Here is a 19,759-nt window from a genome sequence, read left to right on the forward strand (position 1 = left end):
TGATATGGTAAATTGGTAAACAATAAGACTGCACCTTTGAAGTTTTGGTGGATACATTTCGCAATCAGTAGCCAGTTTGTTGAGTTTTCTGTACTGCAAACAACTGATATTAAATCATTATTTGGAAATGGTGGGGTGACACCTCTTTGTTGGTAAACAGCAGAAATTCGTTCTTTGGTAAGATCGAGTCTGTTATAAAGGCATTTCCTGGTATCTGAAATGGCATCAGAAGAGTCATTCAATCTGCAAAGAATATTCACTTAGTTCCAGGATAATAAATTGCGGAATGTTCCCGTTTGTGAAAAACAGTTGTACAGAATGAATAATATGAAGGAAATTGATTATATAATATTAAAGCTTAACTCATACCAATCCACAAACCTTTGGTGGTGAAACATAGTGTAATTGTCTGAAAGGAGACAAAACAGCGGGTAAACCGAATAGCTAATCCATGTCATATTCTGGCAGCATCTTCTCATCCATCATAAATCAAATTTTCATCCAGGACATACTGGGATTAAAAAAAACACAATGAGCAATTCTATGGGTTTACAATCTCTAGTAAGATCTTTATGAAAAAACTTCATCATGTGAATTAAGATGGTACAGTGTAAACAGTATAGGATAGTAATATAAATCATGTTCGAAAAGAAGAAAGAATAAGGTTCAAGGAATAGGGGGGGGGCCCCCCCGGGGTTTTTTTTTTTTTTGCCTGACGAACAGTAGTATAAAAAAGGTTTAAAAACCTACCTAGCTGGCAAAAATACTGCCTTATAATGAAAAATCGTTGGCATCTATTGGTGACATTTTTAACATTATACTGTTATAACACACTACATTTTCTTTTCTGAGTCTTAAACTCAGCAAACTATGCATATGGGACCAGTATGGGTCATGTGGCTATGTTCAGAATATGAACATGCTAGGGTAATAGATTGTAAAAATTAAGCCATATCGTCGAAATAGTAAGTAAAATACAATTATTATTTTCCACAGAAGAATCATACATATTGAATTATAGAATATCCGATGTTAATCCATTAATTAATCATTAAAAGTTGCTTTGTCAATTTGTAATATCAAAAAACGAAAAGCCGTAGCTGAATATATACATTAAAAATACATTATTTTTTATTGTTTACAAAATCATCAAATTGATTGATAAGTGTCCATTATATAGTAAGATGTATGATTAAGCAATCTAACACAAAAAACACACGAATACCGATAAAATACAATGCTAATGGTAAAATATTAAGTATTAACGAGCATGGTTAACACTGGTCAATGACAGGAAATTTATTATAGATAATGCAATGCTTCCAAAAATTATAGAGTGCATTTTTTTATCCAACTTCAGCCTGCAATTATAATGGGCCCCTCCACAGTCATGTGGGTGTTCAAAGTGTTATACAGATTCGAAAATGAAATCATTTCTCATTGGTAGCTCTATTTACTGAGTCTGAACAAAATTTGTTCTTCTGGATAATGTTTTTTTAAACCGTTAGCATGCTTTACCAGTCAAGATCGATGTCAAATCCTCGCGTTTATAATAACGGAGCCGTCTGCCGAGCTCTTGGACACTGTTTGTACGTTTTGACAACAGTTGAACCATCCTGTCATCTGATTTGGACATCCACATGACCCAGGTGAGGAAGTTAACCAATCATGTGAACAGAACATCCTCCTCGAAATTTCCACAATGCCCTATATCTTGCTGGCCACTCAGCAGAGAACTGTTTCATCAAAATTGTGACAGAAAACAATTGATTTTGTTTGCCTGAAAACGAATCTAAACAACCGAGTACCTTTTCAACACACTCTTCCTTCCACTTTATTGCGTCAGCTGGATTTTGGTTCGGATGCAATCGGGGAAGATACTACTTATCGAGATTCCCTCTGAAGCCTGACTTGTAACCACTTCAAATCTTCGCTCTACGGTTATGTTGCGATCAATCACTTTAGCTATCTTGCCTGAATGCCAAGTTCGATAATTCTGCAGGCCAAAAAATTTTGCGGGCTTTCAGCGTTATCACGGTTGTAATTTGACCAATGGGGATCCTTAGTTGGTATAGCACTGGTTTTGAGCCCATGGATAAAATGTCCAATTTTCTTGCTCAAGGACATGTACTAAAAAGTTTTGAATTCTCATCAGTCGGTATGTGAACGCATGAATACTAGCACTACCACGTTCATCTTCCACCCACTCAAATACCATGATATTCTGAAAGTAATTTGTTTTCATTTTTCACTCTCAGCATCCTTATAGATTACAACATTCGGCTATCTGACGACTTTTCCTTAATACATTTGGTAGACTAGACACTGAAAGCAGTCTTTATTTTTAAACATTATTCATGACTTCTCTCATCCTGAAACTACGTCCGTAGACTTTGAGTTAAAAATCCATCCTGGAGGATATCGTAGGTCACCCAAAACAGTCTCTTTGAAATAGAGTTGAGCTCAGTAAATACGATACTGTAGAGATATTGGTCGGTTGTAGCCCATTCCAGCTAAGAACGTATGTCGCTACTTATCGAGATGTGGTACAAGTGGAAAGTAATCCAATAATAACACTAGTTCTCTGTCACGTACAACTAATGTATTGTTACTGTTTTTCTAGTTACTTTATGATTAATAACCAAGACACTTCGAGCTAGGGGGGCTATGGAGTTAAGAAGAGCTCAGCACGGGTGCAAGATGTGGACGTAATATACAATCAATAATCATATTTATATGGCCAAATGCTCATTTTAATATGACTTGACTTTTTGACTTTTTGTAGCAAACATTTGAGTAACATCTCTGTTGGGTTCTTTTGCGATAGTCAAAACGCGACAACTAGCGCTGGATGGCGACAACTAGCGCTATCCAGCGCCAGTTGTCGCCATCCAGCGCTAGTTGTCGCTATCCAGCGCTGGATAACGCTGGCCAGCGCAAAATATATATGTTCGATAATTGTCGCTATCCAGCGCTAGTTGTCGCCATCCAGCGCTAGTTGTCGCCATCCAGCGCTAGTTGTCGCTATCCAGCGCTAGTTGTCGCTGGCTATGCGACACTGTCGCACGCGATAGTTTGCGATGGCCATCGCAACTGGCCATCGCAGAAAACAGTTCGATAACTAGCGCTGGATAGCGACAACTAGCGCTGGATAGCGACAACTATAACTAGCGCTGGCCATCGATAGCCAGTAAGCCAGCGCAAAATGTTTGCGATATTACTCGTCAGCTAGCGCTGGCCAGCGCTATCCAGCACTATCCAGCGCTGGCCAGCGCTAACCAGCGCTAACCAGCGCTGGTCAGCACAATGTATCAACATCATATACTATTACTTGCGATATTACTCGTCAGCCAGCGCATGCCAGCGCAAAATATGAAAATCAAATATTTGCGATATTAAGCTCGTCAGCCAGCACTGGCCAGCGCAATATAGTTGTAATAATAATATTATTCGTCAGCTAGCGCTAGCCAGCGCAATGCCAATAACTCAAAATCAAATATTTGCGATATTAGTATTACTCGTCAGCTTGTATTGCGCTGGCCCGCGCTAGCCAGCGCAATATACCAAAATATAATATTTGCGAAATTATTAATCGTCAGCTGACGCTGACTGACCAGCGCAATATATTTGCAATAATTCTTGTCAGCTTAATGGGTGATACTCGTAAAATTGGAAATATTTTTTCAAATCCAAGTCCAACTCGGTGCGCAAATATTTGTAAAACTAAAGGTACTGTTATAAACCTACATTTACAATCGTTAGCGTTGGCTTACTAGCTGGGCGGAGCTCAACTAACTGGGCGGTGCTCAGCCTGTCATTCCGCCGAATTTCTATTCTAATAGTAATATCGCAAGTATATAGTAATATCGCAAGTATATGATTTTGATACATTGCGCTGGCCAGCGCTGGCTAGCGCTGGATAGCGCTGGCCAGCGCTAGTTGTCGCTATCCAGCGCTAGCCAGCGCTAGTTATCGAACTGTTTTCTGCGATGGCCAGTTGCGCTGGCCATCGCTAACTATCGCGTGCTACAGTGTCGCATAGCCAGCGACAACTAGCGCTGGATAGCGACAACTAGCGCTGGATGGCGACAACTAGCGCTGGATGGCGACAACTAGCGCTGGATAGCGACAATTATCGAACAAATATATTTTGCGCTGGCCAGCGTTATCCAGCGCTGGATAGCGACAACTAGCGCTGGATGGCGACAACTAGCGCTGGATAGCGCTAGTTGTCGCGTTTTGACTATCGCAAAAGAACCCTCTGTTGATACCTTCATCTTTAATATCAATATCAGAGTACCAATCTCAAAAACAAATCTAAACACACACACACACACAGTATACACAGTATACAAACACTTGCACTAAACAGTTATTAACAGTATAAATATATAATATAACAAATATTATACTATAATAATATAATATGCTATAATAAATTATAAAATGACTTACCATTATTTGACTTGTGGTTGTTATTCACATAGCTGCTCAGGTATTCTTGTCTCTCCACCTGTCTCAAGCTTCATTCCATCATCTCTACTTAGACGTTATAGTGTTAGTTTCATCACACAAACGTCACACAAATATATCACACATATCACACTTGGTGAATTGTAGATTGTGTGGGTGTGTTATATTATGTGTGATATTATGATAATATGTGTGATTTATGTGTGATATATGATACACATATGACAGTTTTGTGATCTACTAAGGATGCATAATGATTGCATAATGAACTGATATATACCTGTAGTCCTGTGTATAAGGAGTGTAATGTGTAATATAAAGTACTATAACGTTGTTAATGTTCAAGTTCTATTTCGAATTCAATTAAGAATGAACATTACGTGAAATATGAGCCTCCACTTAGAATGACTGAAAGTTCATAACTATAATAGCCACGTAGTATACACTCCTTATATGGGCATCACGTGTAGTATACACTCCTTATATGGGCATCACGTGTAGTACACACTCCTTATATGGGCATCACGTGTAGTATACACTCCTTATATGGGCATCACGTTGTATTTGTGTGTGAGAAGTGCATCAGACTAATAATAACTACACTAGTTATATGTAAATCACCTTTATCAAAATATCATTATCAGCAATTTTATGGAGATTTCACATAACTCAAAATCTGTATAAACTATTCATAAGAAATTACAATAAATTATAATAAATTACCTTTCCAAGTAACGACCTCTATAGTAAACAAAAGATGTTTTTTGAAACAAAGTTACTAAACTCAGTTACTAAAGTTACACAAAGTTACTAAACTCAGTTACTAAAGTTACACAAAGTTACTAAACTCAGTACAACCCTCCCCTTATAAACAAGACACAATTACACAATTTAATGAGCGCAAATAAAACTAAAACATTAAACAAGAGCTGTCATCACTGTGATTATAATAAATTAACTAAGCTTTGTCACGGAGCCATAACTCAACCTGATACAAAATCCAACTAATTACCTAATTACCGACTAATTACCTAATTGGTTAACCACCCAATTAGTTATTTCTCTCACTCGTACCCAATAAAACCGGGCTCCACAGACTCTGTCCTGACAGGCAAATGTTCCCAGTGCGGGTTGCCAGGTTGGTAGTGTATGTTGCCGGGGAGATGCCTGTAACTCTGGTGGTATCTGAGGGGAGGCAGTTACAATACAGTATTATTAAACATGCAACATAGTGGCACTAGAAATTAGCAATAGAAACGTATAGTTGGTACTCAAGAGTGGAGTGTCTCGTCAAACATAGCAATACAGTTAACAGTTAATGTACTATTTTTACAGTTCACTACAATGTAGATTTACTGAAGGGGTACCATAGTAAGATTCTTGATCTTTTAGCAGTTACCACTTCTCATTTAACCCTAAATCAAGTTTCATATCATTCGGCTGAGTCGACCGAGGAGATCGCATAGAGTGGAGTGTCTCCTCTAACAAACATAGCAATACTCAGTTAGATAACACTGGACTAATTACCTAATTAACCTAATTACTAATTACCTGATAGGTTAAATATTATACAATATATTATTTTATGGTGATTTACAAAACTCACCTCTCTCTATGTCCATAGAGTTCTGATCTGTCTCTACCGTACACATCAGCTGAACTCCAATTAAACTTCCGGGGAGGGATCCTGAAAATACACATGTGTAATTTTACTTGTTATACACAATTCTTATACACAATTCTGCAGATTACGTTTCTCTTAGCGCACTAACTATATTGTGATTCTGGAGAATCTGCGATTTGTAAAGGCAAGAAGTATGTTAATGTGCAACGAAGGGTCGACCGAGTTCTCGGCCAAAACAGTCATCCTTTAGTTCAGGGGTCGGCTGAGTCCTCGGCCTCGGCCAAAAGTCGTCCCTCGGTCGACCCCTGTGTAAACAAGAAATGCGGCCGCTTTTCTTTTGTGGATGGCCGCTCAATTTCCCGATCCGTGATGGAGTATTTGATCATATTCCATACCACCTGGGGACCCCAGTCTTTACTGTTTATAAGCATGCAGATATGGCAGAGTGACAGGCCGAGCGCCGCCCAGTTGATATAATTCCATATTGAATTTGAAAATCGTGTATATTTCTATGTAACCATATGTTTATTGTTTATGCAACCTGACACGGATCTGTGCAAAATAGTAATACTAACTCAAAATAATAATAATATGCTATCAATTAGTCCCTAGCGGGATGCGTATATATACCATATATGGTGAAATTAACAATGTACTTGAACATTTCAGCACCGCGCGCCAACAATTGTTTAATTCAGATTTTCGCGCAAAATAACTTTGCGCAGGCAGACACGTGCCACGTGGGCGACACGTACGCAGGCACGCACGGTGGTCGGTCGCACGGTCGCAAAGCTACCATATCCCAAAAAAAACCTCGATCGCTAACCCTTGTCCTTGACTCTTTTGTGCCTTCGGCACTTTGAGTCATGGATCGGGAAAAAATAACATTTCATCATTTTATAACATTTGATACAGGATAAAACAGGTGATAAAGGTAGGACTAACGGTGGTTTTATAACATTTGATACAGGATAAACAGGTGATAATACTAACGGTGGTTTGAGATATCCCATGCTCTGAGCCCGGTACACTGCTTCCTCTAACACATGCTGCTTGTACCAACACACTCCTGTCACTGTCACTGGTATCACTCTGGGCAGGAACAATTGTTAGTGATTTGAGAGTTCCTGAATTTAAGGAGTCTCACGTTTAAAAAGTGATGATAAGGTATTTCAAGGTGTTATTTAGCATACAATATTGTAACTTTTAAATCCATTACATTGAACATTTTCAGCTCAGATAAATTGGTGATAAATATGAAACTTATTTCAAATTCTGTGTCTGATTCATCCACTCACTGGTTAGTTTCAGGGTTGATATACTTCTTAATCCTCTCCACATCAGTGTACATGGGATACCAGTGGTCCTTGCAAATGGTACACGCGCTGCCGTTGTATTTCCGTTTTGCTGGCTGGTAGCACGAGCGACGCGGAATGTTGAACGCAAAGTTATCATGTTTAGAGTGACCTGCACAGTGGTTACAATAGCAGGGAAAAGAGGCACATTGTTCTGAATAGAAAAGCAATTAATTCATTTAACCTGTTTTAAGATATTTGAGATTTTATTAAATAGAAATTAATGGTACAGTAAAACCCCGATTTACCGAGAAGCCCTATTTGGGGGAAAGGAGATGGCCGCGGTATATCGGGGTTTGTGGTAAATCGGGCGCAGGAAATCAGGGATTTACTGTATATTGATAATTAAATATTTCAAGCAACAAACCTGGTCTCGCACGCTTGTAGCCCCACCAAGGCATCTTCTCTGACTGAGCTTTCCTCTCAACAACCAAGTCTTTTTCTATGTCGTCAACCTGAATTATACATAGTATTACCACTGTAAAAAAACGTTATGAACCAACAATGGATACCATTACTCTTAGTAATATTTGTCTTTCACTTGGGCCAATGTAAGGTTTTTTTTATAGGGTGCCAAGGGTGCCAGCACCCTTGCCTCAAATTTTTTCATCGAAAAATTAAAATTGGCTGAAACGAAAAAAAAAACATATTTTCTTGGGGGATGTGTTTTATTATAGTTTAGACTTACTTACATGGGTCTATACTCTATAAGGTGGAATAGTGGGTCTGTTGATATTGATAGTGGGTCTGTTGTTATTAAGTGTGTGTCTACTCGCTTAATAGTGGGTCTTTGCTACTCTGAAATGGGTCTGTAGATTGACTTGTCGGTCTGTAAGATGAAATAGTGGGCCTGTTGATATTGATAGTGGGTCTGTTGTTATTAAGTGTGTGTCTACTCGCTTAATAGTGGGTCTTTGCTACTCTGAAATGGGTCTGTAGATTGACTTGTGGGTCTGTAAGACGAAATAGTGGGCCTGTTGATATCGATAGTGGGTCTGTTGTTATTAAGTGTGTGTCTACTCGCTTAATAGTGGGCCTTTGCTACTCTGAAATGGGTCTGTAGATTTATTTGTGGGTCTGTAAGGTTACAAAGTGGGTCTGTTGTTATTGGCAGTGGGTCTCTAAGGTCAAATAGTGGGCCTATTTTTATTAAGTGTGTGTCTACTAGCTTAATAGTGGGTCTTTGCTACTCTGAAATGGGTCTGTGGATTGACTTGTGGGTCTGTAAGATGAAATAGTGGGTCTGTTGATATTGATAGTAGGTCTGTTGTTATCAACTGTGTGTCTACTCCCCCATGGTCGCCTGGTAACTGGGCTGTGTTTATGACTGCAGTCAGTCAAAGATTTGAACTGTGGATTAGTCATTAGTAAATATCTGTCATAACATCCAAGCAAACATTCTAGAAGACTTCTATAAATAGTCAATAGTGTCCCCTAGACCGTAGGAAATGTAAAAATTTTAAGACGATGAGGCCTGAGTAAGTCGTAAATTCTGATTGGAGAATGCAGATTGCTGTTGTGAAGTTACCAACTTTACGTGAGTACTTGATTCTTTTCAATCTCAGTTTATTGCTGTCCTACAAATTTCTTTAATGCCAAATTTCGTCTAAAACACCCTGTTTCTCAAAAAATTTCCGGGGGGCTGCGCCCCCCTAGCCTCCGCCAAGGGGCTCTGCCCCTGGACCCCGCTGGGGGCTGCGCTCCCAGACCCCTGCCACAGCTTGCTCGCTGCGCAGCTGGATTGGACACGTCGGCTCGCTTCGCTCGCCGACAGCTCCCCTCAAAGAAAAATCCTGGCTACGTCCCCTTACTTGAGTACTTGATTCTTTTCAATCCCAGTTTATTGCTGTCCTACAAATTTCTTTAATGCCAAATGTCGTCTAAAACACCCTGTTTCGCAAAAATTTTCCAGGGGGCTGCGCCCCCCGGACCCCTGCCACAGCTTGCTCGCTTCGCTCGCTGCGCAGCTGGATTAAAAAACCTGGCTACGTCCCTGACCTATACCTACATCTTCATACTATAAGTATAAAGCCAGCATTTTAAGGGGTATTTGTAAGTTTTCCACATATGTATGAGTGGACTTTGGAAATCAAATTATCAACCAAAATGTGGTGGAATATTGCATATATGAATAGTACATATAATTATTCTGACGGAAGAAGGTCATCAACTTCAAGTCCTAAATTATGGAATGTAATATTTAGTCCAATCTCTAAGATTGTTGATAGGGAAAGTTCAAAAAATTGGATTAAAAAATTTGCGAAAAAAGTTACTGCGAGCGCAGCTCAGCCAGCGAGCCACATTCAATGGAAAAGTGGGTCTTTAACCCAAAAAAGTCAGCACCATTGGGTGGGTCTGTGGCACCCAGAAAAAAAAAAACCTTAGGCCAATGTAGTATTAAGGTGCATTAATTGACATAAGTAATGCCATGAGTATGGAGACACACTGCAGGTTCACCAAATCAGAGGATACAAGAAAACAAACAATTCAAGAAACTGACCCGCTTGGTAAGTGTCTTTTCAACAAGAACCCCTCGAAATGAAGTCACAGTGTTTTTCTCTTTCAGCCTGTCTCCCAGAAGCTTCAGCTGTGTCTTCATTAGCTCATGTTCATTCTTCAGCTTTTCTAGTTTTTCTGCTTTGCTGCCGCCCTCTTTTTCATGCCACTCTGGTGTCCTTGCTCTTCTTTGTAAAGTCACTTTGCTTCTGACTGTTAGACTGCCACAAGGAGAGAGGATTGGTGTGATTAAGCGATTCATTTCCTATTGAGTTGCAAAGGGTTACTAGGGAAAATTGAATGCTTGTATTCAGCTGTAAATGACTTTAATAAATTTATTCAATAAAACAATAAGTTTTCAATGAAATAATAAAAAATTGTTCAAAATGATGAATATATGATTGGTATTTTGGCTGATTTTGGTGAGACAGGGCGAGTTTCGGCACATTTTATTTCGAAATTGAAACGAATTATGGCCTTTCACTTTTGTCTCCCGTCAATGAAATTGAGCTCATTATTGAATCACAACAACATGATGTGTACTGCAAACAATATCAAGTTGAGGTGGATTAAATAGCTAGACCCCGGCTAGTGCCTCCACTCCAAAGGGGTGAGCTAAGGACATGCAGTCGATTCAAGCTCCTGAACTCTGAAGTCGGCTCAGAAGAAACATCGGGAAAATCGTCATCAAGTGCCGGTTGCATAGGTTAAGTAAAGTCAAGTTTTTTAGACTGTAAAAAGTATTCAAACAATAAACACATAATATCACAATGACCCTATTTGAAATCAAACCTTTAACAAGAATTTTGCCGCGGTTAAACCACGCACGATCAATTTTCCCTACCATGTACTTGTACCATTAATTCTTTTGAGTGAAAAGTGTGACTGGAAAAAAGTGCAACATATTTACATACTATGTTTTTTATAAATGAGTGAGATTAGTGCATGGTAAAAATTGACGATTTACTTGACGCCGCCGCGCATCAACAATAAATGAATCTAGAAAATTGCGGAAAATAACTTTGCGAAGGAGGAATTTCACTGTAATTAATTAACACATGGCCACCGTCGCGCGTAGCATAACAGACGCTTCCTATACACATAATTATAGGGAAGTGGTCTATAGCTATATTGATTGATTGAAATAAATTTTCGTGCACATACAGAATGAATGGTTAATAATTTAATATATATGTAGACCAAGCTCTGTGCACGGGATGCTTCCTGGAAGAATCCAGTTCTTTTAGCGGGGCACCCTACCTAAAGCCAAATTGAGATATAATAATAATCATATTCCTAGGGAAATAATCAGAAATCGAATACCAATCAAATAATATGATATATAGGAGTAGTAACCATATAATTTACTATGCAAAATGCCCCAACCTCATAGTGTAAATTTATATAAAATTCAAATTCCATACCACCACTAAACCCCAACAGTCAACACAACAGCCCAAGCAAAATTAAATAACTTCTTATATACTGTCATATTACAAATTAATTAAACATTTGAAATCTGTTAACCAGAGAATAAATTTCTAAACCTAATGCAAGTGAAATAATTTATATGCAATAATGAATGCCTAATGTGAGTATCATCTGTCAATGTCCTTGTAGATTGTAGAACAGTCTGTACAAGAGATATGAGTAACTAATATAGAAGAAAAAAAACAGGAAGTTGTCGTCTGTTGGAAAATAAATAAAATATCTAGTATATAAATTAGAATATAAAATAACATTCGGTCAATGTGTCGTCAATAAACTGTACAATTATCAAATGTTAAAACTGTACTGGGTGATACAGTCACCAAAAATAAATACTAAGTATAATAAGTTAATAAATTAAATGTGGTCTGTAAAACTACCACTAGGTATAATAGGTCAATAAATTAAAAGTGGTTTATAAAACTACCACTGTGCGAACCCCTTCTCCAGTTAAAACATGTCAGTCATGTGCAGAATCAATCAGAATGGTAAGGTGGTAAAAAAGGGAATATCCTTTCGACACTTCAATTATATATGCCTCAGATTTAAAAGAAATAGAAGATACTTAGTTATCGTCGACTATGATTGCAGTGTAAAATTTGTCATATGAATTGTCGACGGTATAATAAGGGTCTGTTGTTATAGATGAGAGTAGCTGTTTCTTATACGAATCACTGAAGCTTTTAACATCGGGCAGATTTCGTAGATCTGTTGGAACATTATTCCAACATTTTGCCCCCAAGTATTGAAAGTTTTTATGTGATGTTGATCTATTAACATATAGGTTGCAGCTTTCGCCGCTCCTATTACCTCCTGATATGTAACTAAATTTGTTCATAAAGTTTGTAGGACAATTGTCATGGATGATTCTAAACATATAATTTGACAGATGGAGTTGTCGTCTAAGATGGAGTGGTAACCATTTCATGTCTCTATAAACATTAAGGCTGCTCTCTGTTTGTGGAACGTTGAGAGCTATTTTGGCTACCTTTTTGTACAGAGTGTCAAGTTCAGCAAGTTTTGTCTTGCCAGCTCTACAATAGATCGTGTCTAAATAATCGAATTGTGGCAACATGAGTGAATTGGCAAACATTTTCCTATATTTAATGGGTAGCAGTGCTTTACTTCTATACATGGCACCAATTCTCTTCATGACCTTCCTAATAATATAATCTACATGGCTTTTGAAGTTTAATTTACTATCTAGAATGAGGCCAAGATATTTTGTCTCTTTGCACTCCTTGATTGTGAAAGTTACCTCATCACATTCAATGGTTAATTCATCATGTTTATCAACAGAATCAAATAATAGGAATTCAGTCTTCTTTTCATTGAGTGATAACTTATTAACACTGAGCCATTTAAAGATTGTCATAAGTTCTATTTTCATGTTTATAAATGTGCTTCTGCAGGTTTGATCAAAGAATAGTGCACCATCATCTGCAAATAGAAAGGGCTTAGATAGGTTACAGGCATAAATGATGTCATTTATGAAGATACTAAATAATATAGGCCCAATGATGCTTCCTTGTGGTACACCACTCAGAACTTCTAAAAATGAGCTTAGTTTGCCATTAATCCTTGTGCATTGATATCTACAAGATAAGAAGTTCTTAAACCAGGTTAAAGCAATGCCACCAATTCCATAATATGCCAATTTTTGAAGCAATATTTCATGATTCACTGTGTCAAAGGCCTTCTTAAGATCAAGAAAGATGATTCCTGGTTTATAAGACTTAGATTTACTCATATATATTTCGTCCATCAGATCGTACATCAAATAAGTTGTGGAGTGATTTTTTCGAAAGCCATATTGATGCCGGATGAAAAGTTTGTTCTCTTCCATGTAATCAGTGAGTTGCTTGCCGACAAAGTTTTCTATAAGTTTTCCTACAAGTGGAAGGATGGATATTGGCCTGTAATTATTAGGATCATCTTTCATTCCTGCCTTATGGATGGGAGTTACTCTAGCTTTTTTACAAAAGGTTGGTACAACACCTGTATTAAGGCTCAAATTGACAATATGGGTCAGTGGCTCAACTATGTGTGGTACAGCTTGCTTAAGTAAAAATAGAGGCACATCGTCATATGAGGCCTTGTCATTCTTGAGCGTTTCGACATACATTAGGATATCAGTTTCATTTATTTCTTGGAATCTATCAAATGAGATGTTAGAAGTTCTAGGAGGTAAAAAATCAGTAAAACTAACTCTTTCAATATTGGGGGCCTGATTTTGTAATCTTGATCCAACATTTGCAAAATGAAAGTTAAATAGCTCAGGATCATTCTCATTGATAGTTTGACAATTAGTTGTACCAGGGGTCATATTTGATGCCAGTTTGATAGTTTTCCATATCCCTTTAAGATCATTCTTGGCACTTTTAACTTGTAGATCATCGATTACATTAGCCTTTTTGCAGGTATTAGCTAATTTATTTCTAATATTTCTCTGAATCTTGTAGCAATCCCAGGCCTCATTACACTTTATACATTTGCTACATGTACCACATTTATTGCAATTTCCATTGTCTCTCTTATCCTTCTTTTTACGGAATTTCTTTAGAAGAAAATGTGTATGATTAATGGCATTTAAAAGTTCAGTAGAAGGTTTATGTATGAACTTTTCATGCCTTTCTATGGTCTTGCAAGGGAAGAAGGTTGCATATGCCTGTTCAATATGATGACAAAGGCCAGCAGTGATAGCTTCAACATCTGTACTTTCCAATAGTGGACTGTAATCAGAACAGGTATCTAGATAGTCTAAGAATTGTTTAAAACATTACGTTTACAATGATTTCTAATTTCAACCTTTTCAAATTTAGGAGCTATAGGTACTTTACAATCTATCTCACACATAATAGCTTGATGATCCCCAATACGTTCATCAAGAACAGAAGATTGAACAAAATCTGCATAACAGTTAGTGTATATTACATCAATAGTAGTCTGGGTAAAATTGTCTCCACGTTTAGCAACTCTAGTTATCCCTTGAATGGTTTGAACTAGATTGTAACATCTCAAGGACATATCTAATTTTTTGTACTGGGTGGATGAGATATTATTCTGGTCAATGTTTATATCCCCAATCCAGATAACCTTTTTCCCATTCAATTTTTTCATGCAAAAATGAATGTATTCAATAAAGTTATCAACACTGCAATAATTTCCAGAGCGATAGAAGCAGCAAACATTGATCTTGCTATTCTTAAGCTTCACCCATAATGCTTCAATGTTATCAAGCTTACTATCCATAATTAATTCTGTGTAAGCTAGTTTTTTGTTTATCATTAAGCCACAACCACCCCTAGAACTGTTTGGCCTGTCGCATCGCATAAGGTTGAAGGAGGAAGGAATATTTATGGTGTCTGTGTCAATAGTTTCATTAAGATTCATCTCATTTAGGGAAAGTATGTCTAATTTATGATCTCTAATAAGTTGGGAAAGTTCATTACTTTTACCTAAATTAAGAAGCCCTCCTTGAATGTTACAATGACCAATGCAGAGGTTGTGAAACCTATCAGCTGCATTATTAAAATTTGTCATCTTGTAAATCTTATTAATTCACAATGGAATGAATAAAAGTTGTAAAGTTGTGTTTAAACTGAAAAACAGGTTGTATTTGTCTGGATGTCGTACTGTAAAAATAAAACTGACGGTAGGAGTGTTATGTCAGTATTCAGCAGTATTCTAATGGTGTGCATGATACTTCAAGTGCCTTGCTAATTTAACTATGCCATAATCATTGAGATGGACATTATCCTCTCCATAACTACTAAAAAATGACGATTTTCTAAAGCCTTTCTTATCACTAAACAAGAAACGATTTGTCTCGGTTGAGAGCAGTTTTACATAGGTGTATTTTCTTTGCAGATTTGATATACATTCATTGATATCTGTTATAACCTTGTTTCTGGAGAAACTCTCCCGAGGTAATAAGTTAACAATTTTAATATCAGCTCCAGGTGCCCACTTGTGAAGGAAAAGTACAAGTTTTTCAATACAATGATTATTAATGGAATTATCGGATATTTATAATTCAATATGTATTGATTCTTCTGTGGAAAATAAAAATTGTATTTTACTTAAAATTGTATTTTACTTATATTGCGAAGGAGCAGACTTTTGTCATCAACGCAGGTCCGTAGGGCCACCTCATATATCCAAACCCGATTACTTATTCCCTAGACGATCTTTTTGCCTTTGGCAACAGTAGGGGAAAAAATTCAGTATATTCCCCATCTAATATATTTGTGTTAATAAATTGAATAGCTTGAAAACCTCACATAAGTCGTTTTATGAGCAAATCTTTGCTGATTGGGTACCTATTAGTTAGCATGCAGCTGAGTGTCGATCACTTAATCAATTGATGAGGTGCAGATCAGCTGATCCCACGGCATAAATGTCAGTACTGTTCTAAATTCTGGACAACATCCACTCATTTTAAACGGTGAAATATGCTCAGCATCAGCTTTATAGTATATAAGCTCTTTAGGCTATAATATATAAGCTCTTTAAATAATACAACCATTGCTTATTCTAGCAGCCAAATGAACAAGTTCCTGACGATTTTTGTTTTGATTTTGATGCATCATAGTATGGTATTTGAAAAAGTTTAAAATTGTTAAGTTCAAAGTAGAATATGGGGCAAATTATAAACAAAAGTCTATTTTATTTTCTCAAACCCACTGTGGAGGATGCTCGGACATGTACTGCGTGGGCCTACAGATGGCCCAGCCTATTCGTCGCTTGTTTTTGCTGTCAACACCTTACAGCTTCAAGGGCGGCGTGGAAGACCGCAGTCAAACCTTTTCTCACTGATTCTACACGACCTTAGTGTCCGAAAATTATCGTTAAATAATTTATGTGATTTGAACTATTTAACGTTAATTGCTCAGAATAGAGTTAAATGGAGAAGTATGCAAATTGCATGACTTTTGTTTGAGAAAGATTAGGGGACAGAAATGTTTACTTTGTTTACTATCTGTTTCTTAGAGCTTTTGTTTATATAAACCCACTGTTGACATAACAAATAAATTTTTTTTTCAAACAATATACACATAATATAGCAATGACCCTGTATAAAAAATTCTTTAAAAATGGTACCCTTTGTAACAATATATATCAAATTCACATCACAACAAAAAGCAGTTTAGGCCCCTATCCAACAAGCACTCCATGACCTTTTAGGGTTTAGGAGTGTTGATCAGGTTAAGGTCCAAATCACTTATTGCCGTAGGTGGAAGAGTTCTGGTACCTCTGTACCCCCTGATAGAGTCTATTTTATTGCCATTTTGGTACACCCTATGGAATACTCAATAAACAGCATTTCATCATGGACCATGTATATGTGTGTGTATATTTGCTTGTTAAAGGGCTGTTTATTTTAGGCTGTAACCTTATTAGTTCAATGGAATAAACCTAGCACGGTCTGCTCTCTCCAAGATCAGCCTGCTTCTCCATTTTACCGTGAAGCCTAATTTCTAGTTTATATAAAATATACAATGCAAGTGCAGGTTTACTAATCTTAATCTACTTAACAACTCAATAGCCCAAGTCACCATACCCGTAGTATTTGTAGCGCGATGCGTTACTGTGCCGCGCCGCGCACTTAATAAGGCTTCTCACAGCGACTGGCTAGATCGGCGAAATGCGCTACTGTGCCACGCCGAGCTGCCATGAATTGACATCGTCAATTAACCGTAGTATATTCCATGGTAATATATATGGTAATAGAAGAGCTTTAAAGTTTTTCAAATTGTTGCTATAATTGATTTAAATAAAAATTTGTTGTTTTCTTGAGCATGCTTTGGTTGCAGCATCGCTTCACTTATATGTTATAGGTGCATATAGGGCCGATGTAATTGCTATGACCACTTTACTGGTCAACTGGTGTTTCGGTGTCCCTAATTTTGTTTACAATCGGTCACTTGTCAAAGCATGTAAGGTCATTCCGCGAGATTTTCTTTGAAATAAAATGATGTATTTATATAACAATTTGAAAGTTTATTGATCTATTGGTAGCAATGGACCATTTTTGTAGGTTTATAACTTTGTCACTTGTATCATGTCGTGACACCACTGTCGTTTCATTATACCAAGACGCGCGCCGAGTTGGACTCGTCGACGGTCTTGAAACAAATATTTTACGATTCTCACCTGTTGAGACCATTTCCGTTACCCATGCGCTTTCGCGCCAGCAGTGCACAGTGGCGCGCGCCACGGGCCAAGGGCTCTGGATAGAGCAATTACCCGTGTATTTGGTATTGTGCTGATCTGGTAATTGCAACACTTGAATTGACTGTGCTCCGCGCCAATTGCTTACCTGAGGTGCTCAGGCTATCATGTTTGTAAACATATGAATAGAGATTCGGCGGAATGACAGGCTGAGCGCGGCCCAGTAAGGCCCACAATTTACCTGGGGACCCCTTGATTGACGATGTCAATCCGTCGAGATCGTTGCTCTTGCTTCGATGCGAAGCAAGAATGCTAGTTCGCGCGGCGCGTTGAAGCGGCGAAGTCCTCCAAGGGGACCCCAGGCTATTATGTTCATAAACATAAAGATTCGGCGGAATGACAGGCTGAGCGCCGCCCACAATGTGATTCAACAAAAAGCTCGAAAAAAGCGCCGCGGGAACCGAGCGATCGAGAGAATTGCAAGTTATGTATATAATATTAGTACTAGTAGGTATTACGCTATAAAGTTACTATTTCATTTGTAGCGCGCGATGCGTTACTTTGCCGCGCCGCGCCGCTCACTCAAAGAGGCTTCTCACATGCAGCTAAATTGAAAATTTAATTTGAAAAATAAAAAATGCGCTACTGTGCCTCGCCAAGCTGCGATGAATTGACGGTCGCGCTAAATCACTCTACAGTCGATTTTATTATTTCATCACTTTTAGTTTCGCATTGGATACAGCACATGTTATATCCGCGCGTTACGTGTGGTCATATTTAATCCTGATTTCCCAATTACGTTTCTACTACATGCAGCTTTATACTTTGGATTTCAAACTTCGAGTTTTCGTCAACAGTCAATAATTATCCATGATTCATCTGCATCAGTGCCACTTGTGTTATACCTTATATGTAGTTATGAGTTATAATCCTATAAGTTTAATGAATAGCTGTTAAAAATGTTGATCCTCATTTGCTCGCAGGTGTACTGACATATGCTATAGGTACAAATAGAATTGTAATCGATCCTAGAAATAGTGCGCAGAGCTGGTTTTGTGGTTAATTTTTGTAGTTGGAAAGTGTTTTTAATGTAGAGTGGGATCAGCTCTGACGATTTATAATTCGCATCATTTAGTCGTTTCAGAACCTAGAAATAGTGCTCAAAGCTGGTTTTGTGTTTAAGTTTTGAAGTTGGAAAGTGTTTTTAATTTAGAGTGGGATCAGCTCTGGGGATTTGTAATTCGCATCATTTAGTCGTTTCAGAACCTAAAAATAGTGCTCAGAGTCGGTTTTGTGGTTAAGTTTTTTAGTTGATTGTAAACCGAGACGGTGCCCGGGTGGTTCTAATGACCAATTTAAATCTTAACAAATATATTATAAAAATTGTAATAATCCCTCACAAGGGATATTTACAATTTTTGATAGGAAAATGCCTCACTGTGTAGAACAGCAACTTTACGATGGAATTTAAACCTCATCTGACAAATATCGCGAAAACTTAAAGTTTTGTGTGCTCCAACCGCCAACGGCCAGAATGAATGACTCAATCAAACAAAAAAATTGTATCACAACGGGACAAGTTCCCATCCTCATACAAACACTATCGTCCCTAATGAAATAACAACACATGTATTGTAAAAAATGCACTCTAGTGAAAGCCACACTCATCTCACTGATTTTTCTAATTCAGTATGAATTGTCCCTCCTTTGATGTAGTGGTGCTTGTTTGGCTCAGCTTCTTTCTTCTTATGCAGGTTTTGAACAAGAAGTCTGTGCTTAACACGATCCTCCAAAGAGCGGTCTGGACTAATGAAGACTGAGCTCAACTTCTCTGATTGTCGCAGCTTTCGAGCTTGACTGATTTTTTGATAGGCTGTACTAGAACTGGACAGAGTAACATTGACTGGCCGAGTAGTTTTCTCCTTCGACTTGCCAACTCTACTGAACTCCATTGCTGGTTTCAGTCCAATCTCTTCAAAAATTTCTTCGACAGTTTTGTTCAAGTCTTTACTGGAATCTTCAGGAAAACCAAAAAATCATAGTGTTCTTGCTCCGGTCTTCTGCTTGCACCACAGACTTGACGACTTCCTTCAAAGTCTCGGCAGTAACTGAACTTTCAGGTTAAAAACCTTGACGTTTTCCTGAACTG

The 19,759-nt window shown here is 37.9% G+C and overlaps 1 protein-coding gene across 1 annotated transcript; it reads right to left on the reverse strand.

Moving 5' to 3' along the window:
- Positions 1-5,079: 5,079 nt before the first annotated feature.
- LOC134825196 (uncharacterized) lies at positions 5,080-10,210 on the reverse strand. The gene is made up of 6 exons (XM_063837347.1): positions 9,953-10,210; positions 7,820-7,907; positions 7,396-7,564; positions 7,091-7,189; positions 6,080-6,160; positions 5,080-5,658 (listed from the first exon to the last, which is right to left on the reverse strand). Exons 1-6 carry the CDS (start codon positions 10,208-10,210, stop codon positions 5,538-5,540), a joined length of 816 nt encoding a protein of 271 aa, XP_063693417.1. The 3' UTR covers positions 5,080-5,537.
- Positions 10,211-19,759: the final 9,549 nt, after the last annotated feature.

This window comes from Bolinopsis microptera, chromosome 13 (genome assembly GCF_026151205.1).
Source record: "Bolinopsis microptera isolate Bmic1 chromosome 13, MBARI_Bmic_1.0, whole genome shotgun sequence".
Classification (NCBI taxonomy): Eukaryota; Metazoa; Ctenophora; class Tentaculata; order Lobata; family Bolinopsidae; genus Bolinopsis; species Bolinopsis microptera.